This window comes from Salvelinus alpinus, chromosome 12 (assembly GCF_045679555.1).
Source record: "Salvelinus alpinus chromosome 12, SLU_Salpinus.1, whole genome shotgun sequence".
Taxonomy (NCBI): domain Eukaryota; kingdom Metazoa; phylum Chordata; class Actinopteri; order Salmoniformes; family Salmonidae; genus Salvelinus; species Salvelinus alpinus.
The window spans coordinates 8,972,708-8,994,863 of NC_092097.1; the positions used below are offsets into that span (position 1 = coordinate 8,972,708).

At 44.0% G+C, this 22,156-nt stretch overlaps 1 protein-coding gene across 3 annotated transcripts; it reads left to right on the top strand.

The window, feature by feature from the left end:
* Window positions 1-145: 145 nt before the first annotated feature.
* On the top strand, window positions 146-18,078 carry st7l (suppression of tumorigenicity 7 like). 3 transcript variants are annotated; one of them, XM_071334849.1, is made up of 15 exons: window positions 146-487; window positions 1,030-1,112; window positions 1,359-1,518; window positions 1,766-1,820; window positions 1,949-2,088; window positions 2,257-2,335; window positions 2,483-2,571; window positions 2,685-2,785; window positions 3,526-3,640; window positions 3,911-3,983; window positions 4,298-4,400; window positions 11,041-11,191; window positions 11,374-11,466; window positions 11,683-11,822; window positions 16,074-18,078. In XM_071334849.1, exons 1-15 carry the CDS (start codon window positions 280-282, stop codon window positions 16,167-16,169), a joined length of 1,686 nt encoding a protein of 561 aa, XP_071190950.1. In that variant the 5' UTR covers window positions 146-279; the 3' UTR covers window positions 16,170-18,078. The 3 variants fall into 3 exon arrangements, 2 of the variants coding, with proteins under 2 accessions (XP_071190950.1, XP_071190951.1); XM_071334850.1 differs by having other exon boundaries at window positions 1,949-2,064; XR_011667132.1 differs by lacking the exon at window positions 16,074-18,078 and having other exon boundaries at window positions 11,041-11,229; window positions 11,683-11,704.
* The last annotated feature ends 4,078 nt before the right edge of the window (window positions 18,079-22,156 follow it).

Here is a 22,156-nt window from a genome sequence, read left to right on the forward strand (position 1 = left end):
GTAGACTTTAGGCTTTACCAAAGTTTTTAAAAAGCGTTGTTTCGATGGAGTGCGAGGGCGAATTGTGTAATTGCATACGCGCACATCACATAGTATGCGTTCCCTAACGGAATATGCAAATTAATGGTAAAACGCGCCAATAGGAGCTCGCTATCTCGTGCTTGGCTCTGCCCATCTCCTTGCTTGTTCTGGCCAGTATGATTAATTCGCTCCCATTGGAAACGACAGGCTCTGATCTTTCTTGGGTTACTTATAACAAATCTTTGGTGCCACTGGCACATGATTCCTCTGTTTACAGCACAGCCATCCGGTAAAAACATGGAGGACGCCACCAGCAGTAATCCTCAATCTATTGGATTTACAGAGAAATTAAAATCGTGGTTGTCCTGGTCATGGACATACATATGTGCAGTTTGGTTTGCCATGGTTTTAACTATGATCTATGTTCTGCGAAGCCCCTTGAAACTGCAGGACACTCTTACCTCAGGTGAGTTAGCTAGCTAAAGTAACATTAGCTGTAATGCAGAGCCATCAAAGAATGGGCAAGCTAGCTAGTTAGCTAATGTAGCCAGCCTGCTAGCTAACAAATATATATCGAGAGACAGTGGATGAAGTGAAAGTTTGACAGTTCCATAGCCAGCATCTCAGGTTGGTTTATTTATTAAATATTAGCTAGCTATTAGACACCTAACTAACCTGTTTGCTAGATCGCTAGTTTACATCATTCAAACTAGGAATGCATAGTGATTGCTAGAATTGCATGAGTTTCTTAGTCAGTGTGGCTATTCGCTAGAGACATAGCTAACTAGCTATATCTATCTTCATCTATGGGCATGGTACTTCAACATCGCTAGCTAGGTACACTGACCCAGCACAGGCTCTGTCTGTAGTGGGCTCTGCATTATCAGCCTCTAATTTACGCTCAGTGTTAAATCTGAATCCCGGTCTTATTATTCAGTCAGGCTTGTGCAGTGTCATTAATTTGTGTGTTATGCATTTGATCTAACATAGCGTTACCTGTTGTTTCAGCATCTGCGTTCTTGAATACACTGACCCCTAAATTCTATGTGGCACTCACTGGAACATCCTCTCTCATCTCTGGCCTAATCTTGGTGAGTTGTGAAGATCACAGGGTTATTCACTGCATGGGGTTGGTGAATATAGTTAGCCCTGATTGTAGATTGGACACTCCACATTTGCAAATGTGCATTTCAAATACCAACACCAAAGGTAACCTAAATGTGTTAGCTAGTGCACAATGATACGATTAAAATAAATGGCAATCAATTTAATTGTCAAGAAGATTTGTACACTGGTACATTGCTCTCTGTTTGACTGTCCCAATCCCCTGCTTGCAGATATTTGAGTGGTGGTACTTCCGTAAGTATGGGACCTCGTTCATTGAGCAGGTGTCTGTTAGCCATCTGCGGCCTCTCCTAGGTGGGGTGGAGAGCAGCACGACCACTGGCCTGTTCTCCTCAGTCAACGGAGAGGCTGAGCCTAGACCCAGTGTCTCAGGTAAACATTTCTCCAATAGTATGGTTCCCCAAACAGACCAAAGACCTGGGTCAAATGAATTAGTGCACAGCACACTGTAGCAAACCGCAGCAAAACATTTTGCAATGGACAACAAAAATGAGCATTTCTGATTGGACAAGTTCAGGTACTCTTTCACTGTTTCAGTCCATTTTTCTTCCATTTGGTGGCCAGTGAATGTGACTCAGGTTTTCAAGGCCATCACTGTAATGACACTTGTCTTTTGCAGAGTGTAAAGTTTGGAGGAATCCTTTAAATCTATTCAGAGGAGCAGAATACAGCAGGTACGTACATCCCCACCACAGGATGTCACTCATCCTGAGTTTTAGCTACACTGGCCTTCTATCTAAAGGTAAATTGCTATTTGTAAATAATTTGCCCCTGACACTCTTTATTTTGTACCCCTCTAAAGGTACACATGGGTGACTGGAAAAGAGCCTTTGACCTACTACGATATGAACCTGTCTGCTCAAGACCACCAGACCTTCTTCACTGGCGACACTCAGCAACTCAAGCCTGAAGATACTGGTTTGAATCTAAGCTTTTCAACCGGTATATTATGATATAGTGAAAGCCAAAGTTTACATTTCTGGGAAGGAATAGAATCCTTCATTCTTTGTAAAAGACTGCTTTGGGCCTTATTGGCCTGCGGACAGTCTTCTGGATCCATGTCTAGGTAATACGTTCAGTATTTTATTATATTTTTCTGTTCTCTTACAGTTATGCAGAAGGCCTGGAGGGAGAGAAATCCCCAAGCCCGGATCAGAGCAGCTTACCAGGCCATAGAGATGAACCACGAGTGAGTTCTACCACCATGACAGTTTCGGTTCGAAGACATTGCACGCTCATTTCGGGAAATCCAAAATGAATAGTCTTATTCAACCAAACAAGTATGTGTATTCTATGAAGTAGAAAGCATAGCAAGTGTCTTCCTTGTGGTTTTTAGGTGTGCTGCTGCCTATGTACTCCTGGCTGAGGAGGAAGCCACCACCATCACAGAGGCAGAGCGGCTGTTCAAACAAGCCCTGCGGAGCGGTAAGAGAGAACAGAGAGCACAGGACCAAATCACAAGCCTCAGACCTTTTGAAGTCATTAGTCAGGGATGGGACTTTTGTAATTAAATGCAATACATTTCCTCTCTTTCATAGCTGGCAAAGACATCAACTTGCTGGTGTATATCAAACGCAGACTGGCCATGTGTGCACGCAAGCTGGGACGCATCAAGGAGGCAGTGAAAATGATGAGAGATGTGAGTGTTGCCATTTCCTTAACCAGGGGTGTTAAAATCAGGGCCTTGAGTTCTGCATTATGGCTGTTTATGCAGGTAACCTAGCAGTTACAGCATTGAGCCTGCAACCGAAAGGTAGCTGGTTCAAATACTCAAGCCGACAAGGTGAAAAATCTGTCTGTGCCCTGGAGCAACCCTGTAAAAACAACACATTTCACTGTACCTATCCGGTGTATGTAAGATTAATTGTTATTGATTGATGCCATTGATTGGCTAGAGGGAGAGTTCTCTTACCTGGGATGCATTCAGTTCGCTTCAACATTTACTACATTGCGTGACGGTTTGCATCGTTCTTAAACAGCCTTTGTGGTATGTTTGCTCCCGTTTGGTGGGTGTGGCGAGGTGTGGCCGGATCAATATGGGTGGGACCATCTGTAATCCCAAAACTCCTGCAGCACCCCATTCATAATCGCCCTCTGGGCCACCATAATCACAAAGCTTTTCAACTGGTCTTTCAGTACAGTACCATTTCTGTTGAATTCAACATTTTACACCGTTTTGTCTTAATGAACGCAGCCCTGGTATCCCAGGTCTGAATTAGTCGCTGTTTAGAGGATAGAACAAACAGAAGTAATGTGGACCTGGAGGCCCTGATGTTTATCTTCCTGTCTTTAGCCCTCTTCTATGCACCTTTTTAATACTGGTTAGTCCTGACATTTTATGATTCCTTCTCTCACTTACTGTTCCTAACTTTTCCCCAGTTAATGAAAGAATTCCCACTGTTGGGAATGTTGAATATACATGAAAATCTCCTAGAGGCGTTACTGGAGCTGCAGGCTTACGCTGACGTACAAGCAGTCCTTGCCAAATATGACGGTAAGCTATATGGCATGTAGCAGATGCTTTTATCCAAGGCGACAGTAATGAGTGTGTACATTTTCATATTAGTGGGCCCAGCGTTAATCAAACCCATAATCCTGGCGTTGAAAGTCCCATGCTACCAACTGAACCACGTAGGACCACATGAGAAAAACAGGGTTCAAGCCAACAAACTACAATAACTTTGAACCAATCCTCTGTGTTCACAATTTCCAGACTCCTAGTTTGAGCTTAAAGTGAAATAACCGTCATGTGTTCTCGTTGTAGACATCAGCTTGCCAAAGTCAGCTACTATATGCTACACGTCTGCACTGCTGAAAGCACGGGCTGTATCGGAGAAGTAAGTGTCCCCTTGGGGGAAATTTTGATTTTAAAGATCCGTTAGTAACCATTATTGTACCATTTTTATAAGACATACAAAAACAGTATATTGCATGATCTATACTTGACAAAGAGGCATCTGTTTTTATAGGTCAGATAAATAGCACAGGGGAATTCTGTCTATTAACAATCATACTTTTTTTGTGGGACGTCCAACTCTTTTTGTGACTGAAGTACAGGAGACCCCCCCCACACTTGAAGCTGTCTTCCTGACTTCTGTCTTAACACGGGTGTGTCTTTCTCTCTGTCTCTCTCTCTCTCCATCCGTCGCAGGTTTTCTCCTGAGGCTGCGTCCCGGCGGGGCCTGAGCACTGCGGAGATGAACGCTGTGGAGGCTATACACAGAGCTGTGGAGTTCAACCCACATGTGCCAAAGGTCAGTCGAGACCTTCAGCCACAGATCTAGGATAAGCTTACGCTTTCCAAATCCTAACCTTAATCATTAATTGCAAGAAAGGTATATATCTAGAATCAGCTTAGCGTACCCTAAATTCTGTCATATTTTACAAACACAGGTGATGGCTAATTAGTTATTTTGCTGTACTCCATTCTCTTCTGGGGTGATGGCAGCAGAGAGCATCAACATCTCTATCAGAAGTGTGCTGACTTTAGTACTTGTAATGACCTAGGATAGCCAGCAGGTGTCAGTATTGCACTGCATCGTAAATGTAGCTGCTGTCGTTAGGACTGGACCTGTGAGCCACTTCTACTCACTCTCTGTAGCACAGTAGAACATGGTGCCCTGCACTTAGTGGATTTTTCCAAAGGTGAAACTATTAACCTAATTATTATTCCATTAGCTATCTATCAGTTGACTATGAAGAGTTCCTGGTGAGATCTGGATCGTGTTCAGTAGGGCATACTGTAGCAAAATCTTTTGCAACAGAAAATACAAATCTGTATTTTTACTGCACAAGATCAGGTTGTACATCCCCCGTTTCAAAATATTTTCTACCTACTGAAAAAGAACCTGAGGTGTAACCTCATTGATCATGGACATGACTGTGCTGGGCTCTGGTCTGGGTGACAACAAGGGGCCCTGATGTGTCCCCTGCAGTAGACAGACAGAAACAATTCCTGCACATCTCTTCCCACAGGGATTAGGCTTGGATGTCCTATAGTAAAACACACAATCCCCTCCCCACACACACACACACTCTCTCTCTCACACTCACTCACATACACACGCACGTACACAGAGGTCGCAGTCTCCCTACAGCAAATGTTTGTGTGTGTGTGTGTGTGTGTGTGTGTGTTGCGATGTGTGGCAGTCACAGGCAGCGAGGGGGAAACTCAGTGCTTTGATCCAGGCTTTGATGTGAGGGCCCTCATCCTGAGTGTCTCCCTGTCCCCCACCCCGCCCCAGGGGCATTGCTGCCCCCCTCTCTGCTCCCTTCTCAGCCCCCCTCTCAGCCCCCCTTTGCCCCCTCTCATTCCCCTGCCACGGCACTGACAAACACGGCGGGTCAGACTATAAAGTAGTGATCCCAGAGATATTGCACATCTACAGCACCTCTGCTTTCAACTGGTGATACCCTAGACCCTTCAAACTAAACTCCGGACCTTGTAGGGTAGAGTTGAATACCCCTGCCCTAGACCGTTGAGCTAATAGACTAATATGTTCTCTCAGTCTGTCAATCTCTGTCCCATTGAAGAAGATCTCACGTCTCATAGTAGACAGACAGACAGGAGACACTCCAAACCTTTTAGAATTGTTTAAATCCATCAGATATCGACTGAATTATAGCACATAAAACATTTTACTGGCACTGACACATAATGAATGGAGTTCAGGGATTTTGGTGGGAATTCAGGTATAACATGTATTGTCATATGTCACTTATTTTCTTAGAATGCACTTATATATATATATATATACACAGTGCCTTCAGAAAGTACTCACACCCCTTGACTTTTTCTAGATTTTGTTGTGATTCAATTTAGATTTCGTGTCACTGGCCTACACCATAATGTCAAAGTGGAATGATGTTTTTAGACATTTTTACAAATTAATAAAAAATGAAAAGCTGAAATGTCATGAGTCAATTCAACCCTTTTGTTATGGCAAGCCTAAATCAGTTCAGGAATAAAAATGTGCTTAACAAGTCACATAATAAGTTGCATGGATAGTGTTTTTAACATATCATTTTTGAATGATTACCTCATCTCTGTACCCCACACATATACAATTATCTGTAAGGTCCCTCAGTCAAGCAGTGAATTTCAAACACATAGACCAGGGAGGTTTTCACAAAGAAGGGCACCTAATGGTAGATGGGTAAGGGGAAAAAAAGAAGCAGGCATTGAATATCCCTTTGAGAATGGTGAAGTTATTAATTACACTTTGGATGGTGTATCAATACACCCAGTCCCTACAAACATACTGGTGTCCTTCCTTACTCAGTTGCCGGAGAGGAAAGAAACCGCTCATGGCCAGTTGTGATTTTAAACAGTTAAGAGTTTTTAATGGTAGTGAAAAAACAGAGTATGGATCAACAACATTGTAGTTACTCAACAATACTAACATAAATGCCTGAGTGAAAAGAAGTCTGTACATATAAAAAATATTCCAAAACATGCATCCTGTTTGCAATAAGGCACTAAAATAAAATTGTAAAACATTTGGCAAAGAAATTAACTTTGTTCTGAATACAAACCATTATGTTTATGGATAATCCAACACACCACATCACTGAGTACCACTTTTCATATTTTCAAGCATGGTGGTGGCTGCATCATGTTATGGGTATGCTTGTCACCGGCAAAGAGTGGACTAGGGAGTTTGTCAGGATTAAAATAAACAGAATAGAGCTAAGCTCAGGCAAAATCCTAGAGGAAAACCTGGTTGTCTGTTTTCTACCAGAGAAGTCAACATTCAGCAGGACAATAACATAAAACACAAGGCCAAATATACACTGGAGTTGCGCTACCAAGATGACATGTAATGTTCCTGATTGGCCGAGTTACAGTTTGGACTTAAATCTGCTTGAAAATCTATGGCAAAGGTGAATCTAACGTATATTGGCTCAATGCTGTGAATACCTATATACATATCTGTATTTCATTTTCAATACAATTGCTAACATTTCTAAAAACATGTTTTCACTTTGTCATGCGGTATTGTGTGTACATGGATGAGAATTGTTTTGTATTTCATCCATTTTGAGTTCAGGCTGTAACACAACAAAATGTGGAATAAGTCATGGGGTATGAATACTTTCTGATGATACTGTACATTTTCTAATGGTATCAGGTATTTTTTTCTTTGGTAAAATAAGTCAAATGAGATGCCTCATTTGCATAACTACAATGGGTGTATTTTCATACATGAATAGATTAGCATAACGGGATGCAAAAACATGCCCTATTTACGCCTCCCTGCACTCACCTGTGCTGTCTGGACTGCCTTAATTACGGTTGTTGTCACTTTCTGTTGCGTAATTCAACAAGTGTGTCAATAGCAGTATATCCTAGATTAGAAATCACCACACTTGGCTCTAGATTACACCTATCTAAACATACTGTACATTGTTTGCGAGAGCAGACATAATATCACTATAATCCAAGTGTTCATTTTTGGTACTTGTTTCATTTTAGCGCATCTAATTTGTAAACATCGGTATTAAATTATTACTTTTTTTAATTCCACAAAAAAATCAACACCCATCAAAATAAAGTTATCTTTCTTCTCTTTCTTGTGATGTAAGTATCGAAACGATGCGTTGAATCCCAGATGAAGCTTTAGCGTTATTATAGACGCAACGGAAAGACAACGTATTCCATTGAGTCCATTTCAGCCATTACCAGGGTGTGTTTGACAGGCCATTACAAACATTTCTGCAGTCGTACCTTTAATGGGAAAAAAACAACAGGCACTAGCAAGAGTATGAAACGTTCGCAGGAGTCAAATGAAAGCAATCAATCCAGCGAGATTGAAGTGACAGGTGGATTTTTCACCCCTCAAACACAGGAAATAGATGGCTGGAAAAGGCAGATCCTCAGGTGGGTGGCATGCGCCTTGCTACACGCAGACAGACATGACGACTGACTTAACGTGGCGACTTTTAAAGAGTTGTGTCTGTCGGATTGTCCTCAGGAGCGCGGGAGTGAAGCATGTTCTGTCGGCCTCACCAAGTCAATTCATTGAGCCCACTAGAGGTTGGGTGCTTTGGTCTTCTTATAGTCAAAGCGTTTGAGATTATGCAGCGGGATTATTTCCTGGTCTAAATGATTTGTGTCAGACTTGTCTTTATTTATTTATTTATCAAGGTGAGTCCCATTGAGATCTTATGAAGATACGGTGTGTATCTCTTTCACAAGGGACCCCTGTCCTTGTCTGTCTAAATGGTCAGTGAGTGCACCTGTAGCCGTAGAGCCCGAGGCATGCCTGGCGTGGGCTGTTTTCTGCCCAGCAGCCAGTGTTCACACACAGATACCAGTTGTTCACTGGACTGGAGCGAGCTGCTCTGGCTCTGTTGTGGGTGGGCTTCCATTCCCAGCAGCTTCCCCGCATTCCCCTGCTTCAATCAACGAGCGAGACCCCCCGATTCCTCCCACCGGCCTCGGCAACGTGACCCCTCAGCAGTCAGTCAGTCCACCAGCCAGCCCCCACCAGGCAGCCTTGGAAGAGTGGTGTAATGAAGGCAAGATTTATGGGCATTCTGGGAGGTCAGGCGTGGGGAGTGTTAGGGCCAGCATCGCAGCAGGCCTGAGGGGATTATATATGGACATCACGCTACATCACATGAGCAGACTGCACTAAATGCTCCACACACCCAGCTGTTTCAGTGCTCAACCTCTTAACCGCTCTGCTCGCTACCCCTCTCCTCGCCACTTTTTTCTTGTTTGTCCCAATCAGTCTCGCTCTCTCTTCTCTCTCTCCCTCTTTCTCTCCAAGGAACAGTAGGAAGGTTGAGGAACCAGACAGAGGGAAGCCTGTATGGCTGGTCAAGTGTTAAGGACACCTGAATGTGTTTTATATTTAGCACACTCCTGCGGTTAACACTTCCTCGCGCATTTGGAGTGTGCTGCTTTGTGCCCGGTAGCCTATGTTGTGGCGATGACCTCCTCAGCCTTGTACAGAATTCAGGTGGATGGAGGCTTGACTTAGGTGGTAGTAGTAGGTGTGATCCAACACTTCACTGGAAGAGACGGACGGTAGTAAGAAGTGCCTTGGCACAGCTCTAGGGTCAGCTCACTTTCACCAGATCCTAACCTTAATCATTGGAAGGAGCAATACAAAACTGACCTTTTAGATCACTTTCTCGGGTCAATATCATCCTCCTATTCCAGCATCCGTCCAGTTCAGTCCACCGCTACCTTCGGGTGACCAAACATGACAGACGGCCTCAGAGGTCACCTATCCTTCAACAGCACCGTGAGCCAATGAGACGACGGCTAGATGTCGTCGACTTGTTCCATTGTGCTAAATGCCAAAGATTAAAATCTGAGGGAGGCTTATGAGTTATGCTCCGGCTTATGAGTGTTCCAAGATAAAAGAGGAACGTCGATGAAACTCAATCCCTTCATCAAAGAGGCGACTGGTGAAGGGGGGGGAGGTACGGAGGAGGGAGGCAGCGCAGAGGGCCGAGGTGTTACCCACCCTTATGCCAGGGCATGCCAGGAAGGACAGCTGCCCGTCAAATGCTTTGGTAACCATCACCTCTACCCTTATTAAACACTGGTATACCTGGTTAAAAGTGCTGCTCCTAACATAATTAAGTATGCTCAGCATCTATATAGCAGGCCTCTCCAACCCTGTTCCTGGAGAGCTACCGTGTAGGTTACCGTGTAGGTTTTCGCTCCAACCCTAATCTAGCACACCTGATTTTAATAATTAGCTGGTTGAAAAGCTGAATCAGGTTAGTGACAACTGGGGTTGGAGCGTAAACCTACAGGAGGGTAGCTCTCCAGGAACAGGGTGGGAGAGCCCTGATCTATACAGTAAGCCTAAGTGCTGACTGGCGTAAAAGTCTCAAATTTGGCGAGGACATGAAAGTCGCGCACGCCATTGAACGACTGCAGCTCAAATAAATCACTGCAACGAGGAGTGGAGTGCGCTGAAAACGTCTTTAAAATGTGCTCGACACTCGTTCTCAAAAACGTGAAACTCAGACGGTTATCCAAGCATAACCAATCAGCATCATATTCATGCAGACACACTGTAGCCAGCCAGCTAACACACCAGCTAACTGTCCCTGAGGGAAGAGGAGAGCAGTGCAGAGGGCTGGTCTGCCCCTCGGGCCCTGGGTGCAGCCTCCTGGGCAAGCAGGGCGGCTCTGGGCTGCTTTGCACTGGGCTGGCTGGCTGGCTGAGCCTGTGACCATGGGGGGGGATTAAACAGGATTAGCTTTAGGGTAACCTTCCCAAAGTGTCAGTCTAAGACCCGTAGTCCTGTGAAGCAGGCTGCCTGGGAATCCAGAAGGCCCAACCCCAACGGTCCCTGCTGGCCCCACAGCCCAGGGGACCAGTTCAGAGGGGATTAACGCCACTGCCACGCCGCCACACACACACACACACAGTCCAGACACGGAGGAAAGTCGGCAGCACCACACAGCATAGTACTGCCTCGGTGGGAGGAACTTACAATGGGAGTTTACACTCTGAATCTAACAGTAACAGAGCAGAGAGAGGCTTTAGATTTTCCCCACTTGAACAATTGCAAAACAAGGGCTCTCAACAAATACCTCACGAGGAAAAGTATATTTCAGTCTATCGGTCAGATAGCCTTAGCCTAGGGAATTATTGCTCAACAGGATATGGATGAGGTGCTGACTAATTCCCATTCAAATAAATGAACTACACTGCCCTTGTCTTCCTTGCACTCACATTCACACTTCTCTCTTCTGAACAGCACAAATGTTGCAGATAGCGACTGTTATTGCGAAATGCGGTTGTTTACCTAGCGCTGGTTGTAAGCCACCCTGGATAAGAGCGTCTGCTGTTTAACTATGTCACCGCCTTTGCCTGTAATGTACTGTAACGGCGTTATCTCCTGTCTGCCTCTCTGTCTGTAGTATTTATTAGAGATGAAGAGTCTGATCCTGCCTCCAGAACACATCCTGAAGAGGGGGGACAGCGAGGCGGTGGCCTACGCCTTCTTTCACCTGCAGCACTGGAAGAGGGCCGAGGGAGCCTTAAACCTGCTGCACTGCACCTGGGAAGGCAGTACGTACTGGGACATTGATTGATTGTTTGATTAATTAGTAGGTTGATTAATTCATTAATTGCATTTCTGGCAGTACTCGCATAAAAAAAATGTATTGACATTTCAAATCTATGCATGTACATCTTTTGAATCTATTCTCATGCTTGATGTTTTTTTCTGCGTTTCTCTCCTGCCCTTGAAGCTTTTCGGATAATTCCCTACCCTCTAGAGAAGGGTCACCTGTTTTACCCCTACCCTGGGTGCACAGAAACAGCAGATCGGGAACTGCTGCCCTGTAAGTAGTAGGACAAGTCACTACTATACAGTATACTCAATGCAATGGTCAATTCTCTCTCTACTGCATTGTCGGAACTAGAAGCACAAGCATTTCGCTACACTCGCATTAACATCTGCTAACCATGTGTATGTGACAAATAAAATTTGATTTTAATTCTGATGATAATATGTGCCTCTATCTCTCTCTTCTCCTCTCTCTCATTTTCTTCTGCAGCCTTCCACGAGGTGTCTGTGTACCCAAAGAAAGAGCTTCCCTTCTTCATCCTCTTCACAGCGGGCCTTTGTTCGTTCACCGCCATGCTGGCCATGCTCACACACCAGTTTCCTGAGCTCATGGGCGTCTTTGCCAAAGCAGTAAGTCGTGCAATTGTCTTCCACTGATCGTTTTGGTTGTTGGGGGGTAATATTTACTATGGACCGCTTCACATGGCTTTTCATGTTACATTCATGGAATGAATACTTGATGGTCATTTGGGCTAGCAAAAAACAAGGTTGTCAATATAGAAATGGAATCTGGATGTGGTATTTCTCTGCTTTGTGATCAACTTTCTCAGGAGTTGCAGAGGTGTGGCATTGACATATCCTAGTATAGAAAATACCATGAACCTAGAGTGATTTGCTGATATCGAACTGGATCTGTTTTAAATTTAGAAGCGTTTTAACGGGAACGATTAAATGATTAAGACATGTTGTATGCCTGTTATTATTCTCATGTACTCTGACCCAGTTGACCTCTTGTGTAGTCGCTGCCTCTCATCTCTGTCGACAACGAGGCTCATGGGATGCCTGGGTCTGATTTGTAAGAGGCTCCTGTGTCCTTCACTGCACGGCGCTAGAGCAATACAGCCAGAATCTCTTAGGATTTAATATTGTATTATTTAATAGAGTTGTTTTTATCTCCAAGGTGTGAGAATGAAATGTAGCTTAACCATATCCTGTTGTCCAAGTAGATTCCTAGAGAACTGTACTGTATGACTTGGCGCAAAAGCAGCATCTCCAACTAAGCCCTGTCCCAGCCAGGTAGTTAGTAGTTCACTCATGTATTGGATAGCAGGACTTGAAGATCATCCACAGAGCAACAGCTAAGAGGGCCACTCTAGTGATTAGTTCAGACTAGATAAGTGACGTGGGCATTTCTCAACCAGAGCAGGCTAGTCTTGCGTTGTCACACTTCCCCAGTTCCAAGTCTCTTGAGAAAGCGGGAAATGTAGGTTGAGAACAAGCGAGCAACACCTTCGCTCAGCAGCACTGTACTTGGCTACTATAGGAGACCTGAAGAGGAAGCTTGCTTTGATGATCCTGGTTTTCCACAGAGCCGCACCCTGTCAGGAGGGTCTCCAGGGAATGCGGAGGTTAAGGTTTAGGATGATAGAGTGTGCCTGTCACTACCAGAACAGGTTAACACCTCCACTCAGTCCTTCTCAAAGGGCTGTTTTCCAGCCCAGGCTCAGTTGCCTAATGCACCATGCCTGTTAAACATCAAAAGTAAAGAACTGCAGTCCAATTGCCCCCATAGCCCGTTTCACAGAGCCCCTTTTCCCGCACATTATGGGAATATATGGGGGCCGAAAGAGCGTAAGCCAGCAGCTGATAACACAATTCGACATAGGCTTACAGAATGCGCATTAGTTCCAGGGTTTAAGCATTGGGTTTGATGTATGTGATTTAGTCCCTTGTTTATTTATAAGACAGTGTGGCAGACTGTCAGTGTTTCTGTTTTTAGCTTGTTTGGCTAGGCCCTCTCTCACGCTAATCCTCTGTTTACGGTGGCCCTGTTTATTAGCTCTCACTTTACACAGCAGAGCAGGGCCATTAGCCTGGGCAAAAAACAAGTCCGCAGAGACCGCCTCGCACTCACACTTTTGTTATGGGAAAGACTGCCTCTAGATAACACTTTTACAGCGCAGTGGAGAGCCTGGTTTGTGTAAGGGACAGATAGAGGCACTACATGAAAGCCTCGGAGGCTGGAGGGAGGGGAACTGCCCAGGCCCACACCGTTCTCTGAGGAAAAACAGAGATTTCTGCTGAAGAGGATAAAAATCCCCGGCCTGAAACAGGACAGTGGGGTGAACCCCCCCCCCACGCTTCCTCTTATCTACTCCTAGCCCCACTACATGGCAGCCATGTCTGTCCTCAACCAGCTTTTATTAGGTTACCTATTCTGTGGCTCATTGGTGGCAGTTGGTCAGTAGGCCTAACCTAATTCAAAGTGTGCTTTGTAACTCACTCCATCTTATGGAGGATGGATGTTGTTTTCAAAGTCTTCAGAAGTAGGTGACCGAGTGGTATGACGAGAGAGAGTTTATTTTTATATACACTGCATGACCAGAAGGATGTGAACACCTGCTCGTCAAACATCTCATTCCAAAATCATGGGCATTAATATGGAGTTGGTCAGGGCTCTGTGCAGGCCAGTCATGTTATTCCACAGGGATCTCGACAAACCATTTCTGTATGGACCTCCCTTTATGCACCGGGGCATTGTCACGCTGAAACAGGAAAGGGCCTTCCCCAAACTGTTGCCACAAAGTTGGAATGTCATTGTATGCTGTAGCATTAAGAGGCCTAGCCCGAACCATGAAAAACAGCCCCAGACCATTATTCCTCCTCCACCAAACTTTACAGTTGGCACTATGCATTGGGGCAGGTAGCGTTCTCCTGGCATCCGCCAAAACCAGATTAGTCCGTCGGACTGCCAGATGGTGAAGTGTGATTCATCACTTCAGAGAACGCGTATCCACTGCTCCAGAGTCCAATGGCGACGAACTTTACACCACTCCAGCCAACGCTTGGCATTGCACGTGGTGATCTTAGGCTTGTGTGCGGCTGCTTGGCCACGGAAACCCATTTCATGAAGTTCCTGACAACAGTTCTTGTGCTGAAGTTGGTTCCAGAGACCGTTTGGAACTCGGTAGTGAGTGTTGCAACCCAGGACAGGCGATTTTTACGCGCTACACACTTCAGCACTCGACGGTCCCATTCTGTGAGCTTGTGTGGCCTACCACTTTGCGGCTGAACCGTTGTTGCTCCTATACGTTTCCATTTCACAATAACAGCACTTACAGTTGACTGGGACAGCCTTAACAGGACAGAAATGTGACGAATTGATTTGTTGGAAAGGTGGCATCCTATGACGGTACCACGTTGAATGTCACTGAGCTCTTCAGTAAGACCATTCTACTGCCAATGTTTGTCTATGGAGATTACATGGCTGTGTGCTCAATTGTATACACCTGTCAGCAACTGGTGTGGATGAAACAGCCAGATCCACTAATTTGAAGGCGTATCCACATACTTTTGTATATATAGTGAATCTTATTTGACTGGGTGTTTTTAAACACTGACACATCTGACTCATGGTCACTGCACACTGTTTGGTCTGGGTGGACGTGTCTGGAGACTTGTGATTATTGAAATGTTTACCTCAAGGCTTGTTTTTCTAAACACAAGCAAATAGTTGGACAAAATACCTTTCAACAAAATAATGTGTGAAGACCACACTCAATAACTTTCCACTTTTGCAGAGCTGAATTTGGAAAAACCTCGATCAATTGGGCTAATATCTTAACGTGAAGTATGTTTTCAAAATATTTTTCCATTCCTGTTGTTGTACTAGGCATGAGGACTAGCCTATGTCTATCACGTTGGGCAGTGTCATCGCCGTCGGTTGAGGCTAAATGCATTGGGGGAGAGAGACCCATGGCATTGCATGCTTAAGCTTTGGCTGTGGTTCCAGATACTAGAGCAATGCTGTGGCCTTGCTTCCCCTATCCCGTCACAGCCATCTGTTCACCTCGCAAACGTATTGCTTCATAAACACATGAAAGTGTTGTTTATGGTGGATTTAACTATTGGGGTTGAAACATTTTTCAGATATGCGATCGTGGGCCAAGTTCAATTGGTTAAGCTGGAGATAGAGGCCTCGACAAGGGTTATGGGTCTCCTCTCTCCTTGCTTATTTGTTTTGGGAGAGCGTTTTATAGAATTAGACCTCGGATCCCTAGGGTGTAGTAGTGATGCAAGCTCTGGTATTCAACCCTAGATGAAGGGTACATTCTAACATGCCCCGTCAATACAACTCGCCAGGCCAGTGCTTGTCATCTCAATTTGATTTCACCATACTCTCTCTTTTTTTCCACAGCAGTCTGTGTAGTTTGTTGAATACAGGGGAATAGCAGTTGTCAAAATTCAAAATAAAGTGTGTTCATTTCCGTTCATCGGTTATATCGTGTTGGGGTAGCCACCCCCCAGTAGGTCAATGCCACGTCATAGCATTGTAAGAAATAGTTATAGCACATGTGTTATTGTTGTGCCTGAGCTTGTAAAGATATACATGTACAAAGATAGAGCTGTGTGGTATGATTTGGGATGGTGTAGGCCCCTCAAACTGAACTCTAGACCTCAAAGCCAGTTCCACTGCATTTTTTTGCATTGTCCCCCTCTAATCAGGGACTGGTTTTAGACCTGGGACACCAGGTGTGTGCAATTAATGATCAGGTAGTACAGAAAACCAGCCGTCTCCGGACCTCGTAGGGTTGGAGTTGAGTACCCCTTGTGTAGGCTATTGAAAGCAGTGTATTGAAATATCTTTGTTTCGTTCCTCAGTTCTTCAGCACCCTATTCGCACCCCTGGGTTTCTTCGCTGACAAGATGGAGAGCTTCATGCCGTCCAGTTTTTGGCATCAGCTGACTCGAATCTGACCCCATCACACACACGCACACACCACATACACAAACACACTCCTCAGACACCAACACTCCAAAACTATAGACAGAAATGTTTGCTCTCCTGTCTTCAGCATTTACACACACTTTGGTAATGATTCTGTTGGCCAAGTCTTGTATCATGAGACAGATATTTTTTAAAGTAAACGTTTACCAGATATTCACACAGTCATTCATTTATTATTATTATTATTATTATTATTATTATATGAATTTGAAGTTACGTTGAGTAACACAGAATGGTAAATTGAGAGTATTTCAACCCACAGTTTACTCGAAATTGACCTCTGACCTCGAAATTGGGCCATTCTCTCATAGATGAAGTGCCGAAACAGTAAATGCAATAAATGAATGATTCTAAATGAGCACACAATTATTTTTCTTTTGGAGTGCAGTGATGGTTCACGTTTCATCATTCTGAAAGCTTAACACTACAGTTACTACTCGGTTCTATTTGCTGTCGATAATATCTGGCCAAATGTATTGCCTGTGTTAGCTGGTGCAACAGGAGCGAGATAGAGGTAAAGGCCTGTTTTCCAGGATCACAGTTATGCACAGACAAATTTCTGTTCACTAGAACAAAGTATGTGTGTCAAAGGAGTACATGCCAGTTCAGATAGGTAAAAAAAAAAAAACTGCATAACCTTTATGGTACATTGTCTTCCTATGGGGTAGAGTTTGTGAGACCGTCTAAAAATAAATCCTTGATTTACTGCCTCACCCTGTCTGTAGTGTATACAACACCTGCAACGTTTTGCCAGTTGTTGCTACGGCATGCCACCTCAGTATTATATCACTCTAGCCCCTCAGACGTAGCATGAAAATGTAAATGGGATATTGACTGGTCACGGCATGGGCAGTCATGGCATCACTCACAGCCAATTACATAACGTAAAGCTGCATTTCTAGTTTCTCCTCTATGAGTTGGAGGCAACTCGTATTGCTCAGGTGTTATGGGCAGTGAGCTCACCGGTGTTGGGTACCGGCACCGGCATGTTCTACTGCTTGAGCTCCTGTTCCTCTTGTAAAATATTAGCTCAAAAGTATTGTGGAGCTCCTGCACCAAAATATAAACAGTACCGGCACCCAAAATGAGTACCGGCACCTATTTCAGCCCAAGTCAAGCACTGGTTATGGGGCAATAGCAATCACAACAGGACACTATTTGTTTGAAGTACTGTATGATCTCACTTTATCCTCATCAGCAAATACTCTGAACCATGATCTAAGACTGGTCAATGGCCAATATTTTGTGGCAGGACTTGAATAGCATGAAGTGCCTCACTGGCTCAACAGACAGATTGGAAATAATCGGCTTGATGAAATTGAAAGACATTGCCCACGATACTGCCAGATATTTATTTATTGTGTTGATGAACCAACGTTGCGGGCATACAGTGCCTTATTCACCGTAGAAGACCAGTGGTTTCAGAACATGCTCATTCATTTGCTAATTCCTTCAACTGTATTATATGTTTGAGTATACATGAGCCCAATTATGAGTCAAGACAGCAGTGAGAGCTGACCGTTTATTGGTTGCTGGTGGTGCATTGGCATCACGGTCAATTATCACACATTGCTTGAACAGCACTAATAATTGGTTTGCTTACATTCAACTTGTGTCAAAGCCATCAGCCTTCCTGTCTGGCTATACTGTGCACTATCTGGGTGTACTTACTGTCCACTATTTTAATTCCATACTCTTGGGTTATATTTGAGTAACATGATGAAATGCTGAAGACAGAAGTCATCATATTTGACCTAACTACCATATGATGAGTTGGATAGCTCTCAATAAATTGGTTATTGAATGTAATTTGAATGTGTTTGTGTTTGAATTTTTGTTGTACATTGTGAACAAATAAATCAATAAAAATAAAAACGATTCAAGATGGAATTTGTTTTTATGATTATGTCTTGGGAATTTGGTCCTAGGAGGCTCTATGGTTTACCTAGACAGAGAACATACATGTTAAACAAGTCCAGACTACCTGGGTCTTTCTATAACGGGGCCAATGTGTGGCATCAAGGTCCCATTTTCTGAAAGGTTTGATATACATTTAAATGGGATTTTCTTGCAGCTTCTCTTGTGTAGTTACAGGAGTACGAGTCTAGATAGACACAATGAGATCGTGACTCCTAGCAACAACAAAGCATCTACATGTCGTTCAAAATGTCATATGAAACATGGACACTGCATGTTTCTTTGTCATGCCTAGTAGCTAGGTCTGTTTGTGCTTTAGACAACTTCTCCATCATTTATAGCCATGCTAAACCTTCCAGGAGAATGAAAAGGATAAACAGCTTTTCTATAGTTTTTAATAGTTGATGTATTATATTATTGAATTAAATTATTATAATGGGTTCTGTCAACATAATCATTGACAATAATAATAATAACCAATGATAAAATCATTATAATCACTAAACTCTTCAAGCTGAGTGTGTGTGTTTAAAACTAGACATCGCATTCTTAGACATCACCCTAGACCCACTCCAATAAGCATACCACCCCAACAGATCTACAGATGACGCAATCTCAATTACACTCCACACTGCCCTTTCCTACCTGGATAAAAGGAATACCAACACCACCATTCAAAAGTTTGGGGTCACTTAGAAATGTCCTTGTTTTTTGTCCCTTTAAAATACAGTGTAGACAATGTTGTAAATGACTATTGTAGCTGGAAACGGATGATTTTGAATGGAATATCTACATAGGCATACAGAGGCCCATTATCAACAACCATCACTCCTGTGTTCCAATGGTACGTTGTGTTAGCTAATCCAAGTTTATCCGAGAAGGCCAACATCCCGGAGTCGCCTCTTCACTATTGACGTTGAGACTGGTGTTTTGCGGGTACTATTTAATGAAGCTGCCAGTTTAGAACTTGTGAGGCATCTCTTTCTCAAACTCGACACTCTAATGTACTTGTCCTCTTGCTCAGTTGTGTACCGGGGCCACCCACTCCTCTTTCTCTTCTGGTTAGGGCCAGTTTGTGCTGTTCTGTGAAGGGAGCAGTACACAGCGTTGTACGAGATCTTCAGTTTCTTGGCAATTTCTCGCATGGAATAGCCTTCATTTTACAGAATAAGAATAGACTGACAAGTTTCAGAAGAAAGGTCTTTGTTTCTGGCAATTTTGAGCCTGTAATCGAACACACAAATGCTGACGCTCCAGATACTCAACTAGTATAAAGGCCAGTTTAATTGCTTCTTTAATCAGAACAACAGTTTTCAGCTGTGCTAACATAATTGCAAAAGGAATTTCTAATGATCAATTAGCCTTTTAAAAATGATAAACTTGGATTAGCTAACACAATGTGTTATTGGAACACAGGTTGCTGATAATGTGCCTCTGTACGCCTATGTAAAGTAGTTATTCCATAAAAAATCTGCCGTTTCCAGCTACAATAGTCCTTTACAACATTAACAATGTCTACACTGTATTTCTGATCAATTTGATGTTATTTTAATGGACAAAAGAATTGCTTTTCTTTCAAAAACAAGGACATTTCTAAGTGACCCCAAACTTTTGAACGGTAGTGTATGTGAGAATGCTGTTCATTGACTACAGCTCAGCGTTCAGCACCATAGTGCCTTCCAAGCTCATCACTAAGCTAATGTCCCTGGGACTGAACACCTACCTCTGCAACTGGATCCTGGACTTCCTGACTGAACGCCCCAGGTGGTGAGCGTAGGCAACACATCTGCCACGCTGATCCTCAACATGGGGGCCCCTCAGGGGTGCATGTTTAGTCCCACTGTACGCTCTGTTTACCCACTGCATGGCCAAACATGACTCCAACACCATCATTAAGTTTGCTGACAACACAGCGGTGGTAGACCTGATCACAGAAAACGATGAGACAGCCTATAGGGAGGAGGTCAGAGAACTGGGACTGTGGTGCCAGGACAACAACCTCTCCCTCAACGTGAGCAAGACAAAGGAGATGATCGTGGACTACAGGAAAAGGAGGGCCGAGCAAGCCCCCATTTACATCGACGGGGCTGTAGTGGATCAGGTCGAGAGCTTCAAGTTCCTTGGTGTCCACATCACCAACAAACTATCATGGTCCAAACACACCAAGAATGTTGTGAAGAGGGCACGACAAGGAGACTGAAAAGACTTGGCATGGGTCCCCAGATCCTCAAAAAGTTATACAGCTGCACCATCGAGCGCATCCTGACCGGTTGCATCACTGCCTGGTATGGCAGCTACTCGGCATCCGACCGTAAGGTGCTACAGAGGGTAGTGCGTACGGCCCAGTACATCACTGGGGCCAAGCTTCCTGCCATCCAGGACCTATATACTGTACTAGGCAGTGTCAGAGGAAGGCCCAAAAATGTGTCAAAAACTCCAGTCACCCAAGTCATAGACTGTTCTCTCTGCTACTGCATGGCAAGTGGTACCGGAGCGCCAAGTCTAGGTCCAAAAGGCTTCTTAACAGCTTCTACCCCCAAGCCATAAGACTGCTGAACAATTATTTTGCTGAACTATTTGCATTGACCCACCCTCCTTTGTTTTTACACTGCTGAAACTCGCTGTTTATTATCTATTCATAGTCACTTTACCCCTACCTACATGTACATATTATCTCGAATAATCTGTACCCCCACAAATTGACTCGGTCGGTACCCCCTGTATATAACCTCATTATTGTTATTTTATTGTAACTTTTTTAATTTGTAACTTTAGTTTATTTAGTAATATTTTCTTAAAACTGCATTGTTAGGTTAAAGGCTTGTAAGTAAGCATTTCACGGTATTCTGTGCATGTGTCAAATAACATTTGATTTGATTCTTGCTTCCTCTGTCCTTGTTTCCTCCGCTCCTTGCCTCTCCTTGAAAGTGCATTGGCGCCCGAGGGGAGGAACCTTTCCTCCTCTCCTCCAATGTGTTTTGAGAAGGAGGTGGAGTATGCAAGGGGAGAATCTCAATTGCATTTCCTTCATTCCTCACATCCGCTCTCTTCGACGCCTCCTCAAAACCCATTGGATAAGAAGGTGAGAGGGGAGGGAACGCTGACATTCTCATCCAATGGGTTTTGAGAAGGATACGAGGAGAGAGCACGCAACGAATCAAGAAAATGCAATTGAGATTCTCCCAAGGACAGGGGAAGCAAGTATTTGACAGCTATTAACATTTTTTGACAGTGCCAGACTGACTGATTTACTGAGCTACCATAATACCCATGGCCTTTCCAGAAACAACCCCTAGCCTCTACTGCCAAGAGTCTAGGCACTTGTGGAGATCTTAGAGGGATTGATGGGTGGTGACATGGTGAAAGCTCCACCTTGCTCTCTGATAGGCTTGGTTGAATTGTGGCGGTATTGCTTACACCTGTCCAATTCTCTCAGATCTCCACAAGTGTCTAGGGGTAGGAGCTACAGTAGGGGCTGTTTCTGGACAGGACCCCACACCTCTTCAGGTGTGTGGTTGACCGACAGCACGACACTTGAAGCGTTGGTTGGATTTTTAATTCCATTGCTATACACACAGAGATTTGCACAGGTGTAAGCTGGACACATCCACGGCACCCTATCAGGCTTATCAGACAGGTCTGGGTAGGTGAAGACCTGCTGTAAACAGTCAAAGGATATATTTACATGTCTACTATTCATACCCTTGCTTCATTCCAGCTAGTTAGATGTGAAACCCGCTGACTAACTATAGCTGGGGCATACACCTGTGCAAGTATGTATACCTACATGTACATACTACCTCAATCAGCCTGACTAACCGGTGCCTGTATGTAGCCTCGCTACTGTATATGGCCTCGCTACTGTTATTTTTCACTGTCTTTTTTACTGTTGTTTTTATTTCTTTACATATCTATTGTTCACCTAATAGCTTTTTTTTTTACTTAGAAATTACGCTGTTGGTTAGAGCCTGTAAGGAAGCATTTCACTGTAAGGTCTACCTACACCTGTTGTATTCGGCGCACGTGACAAATAAACTTT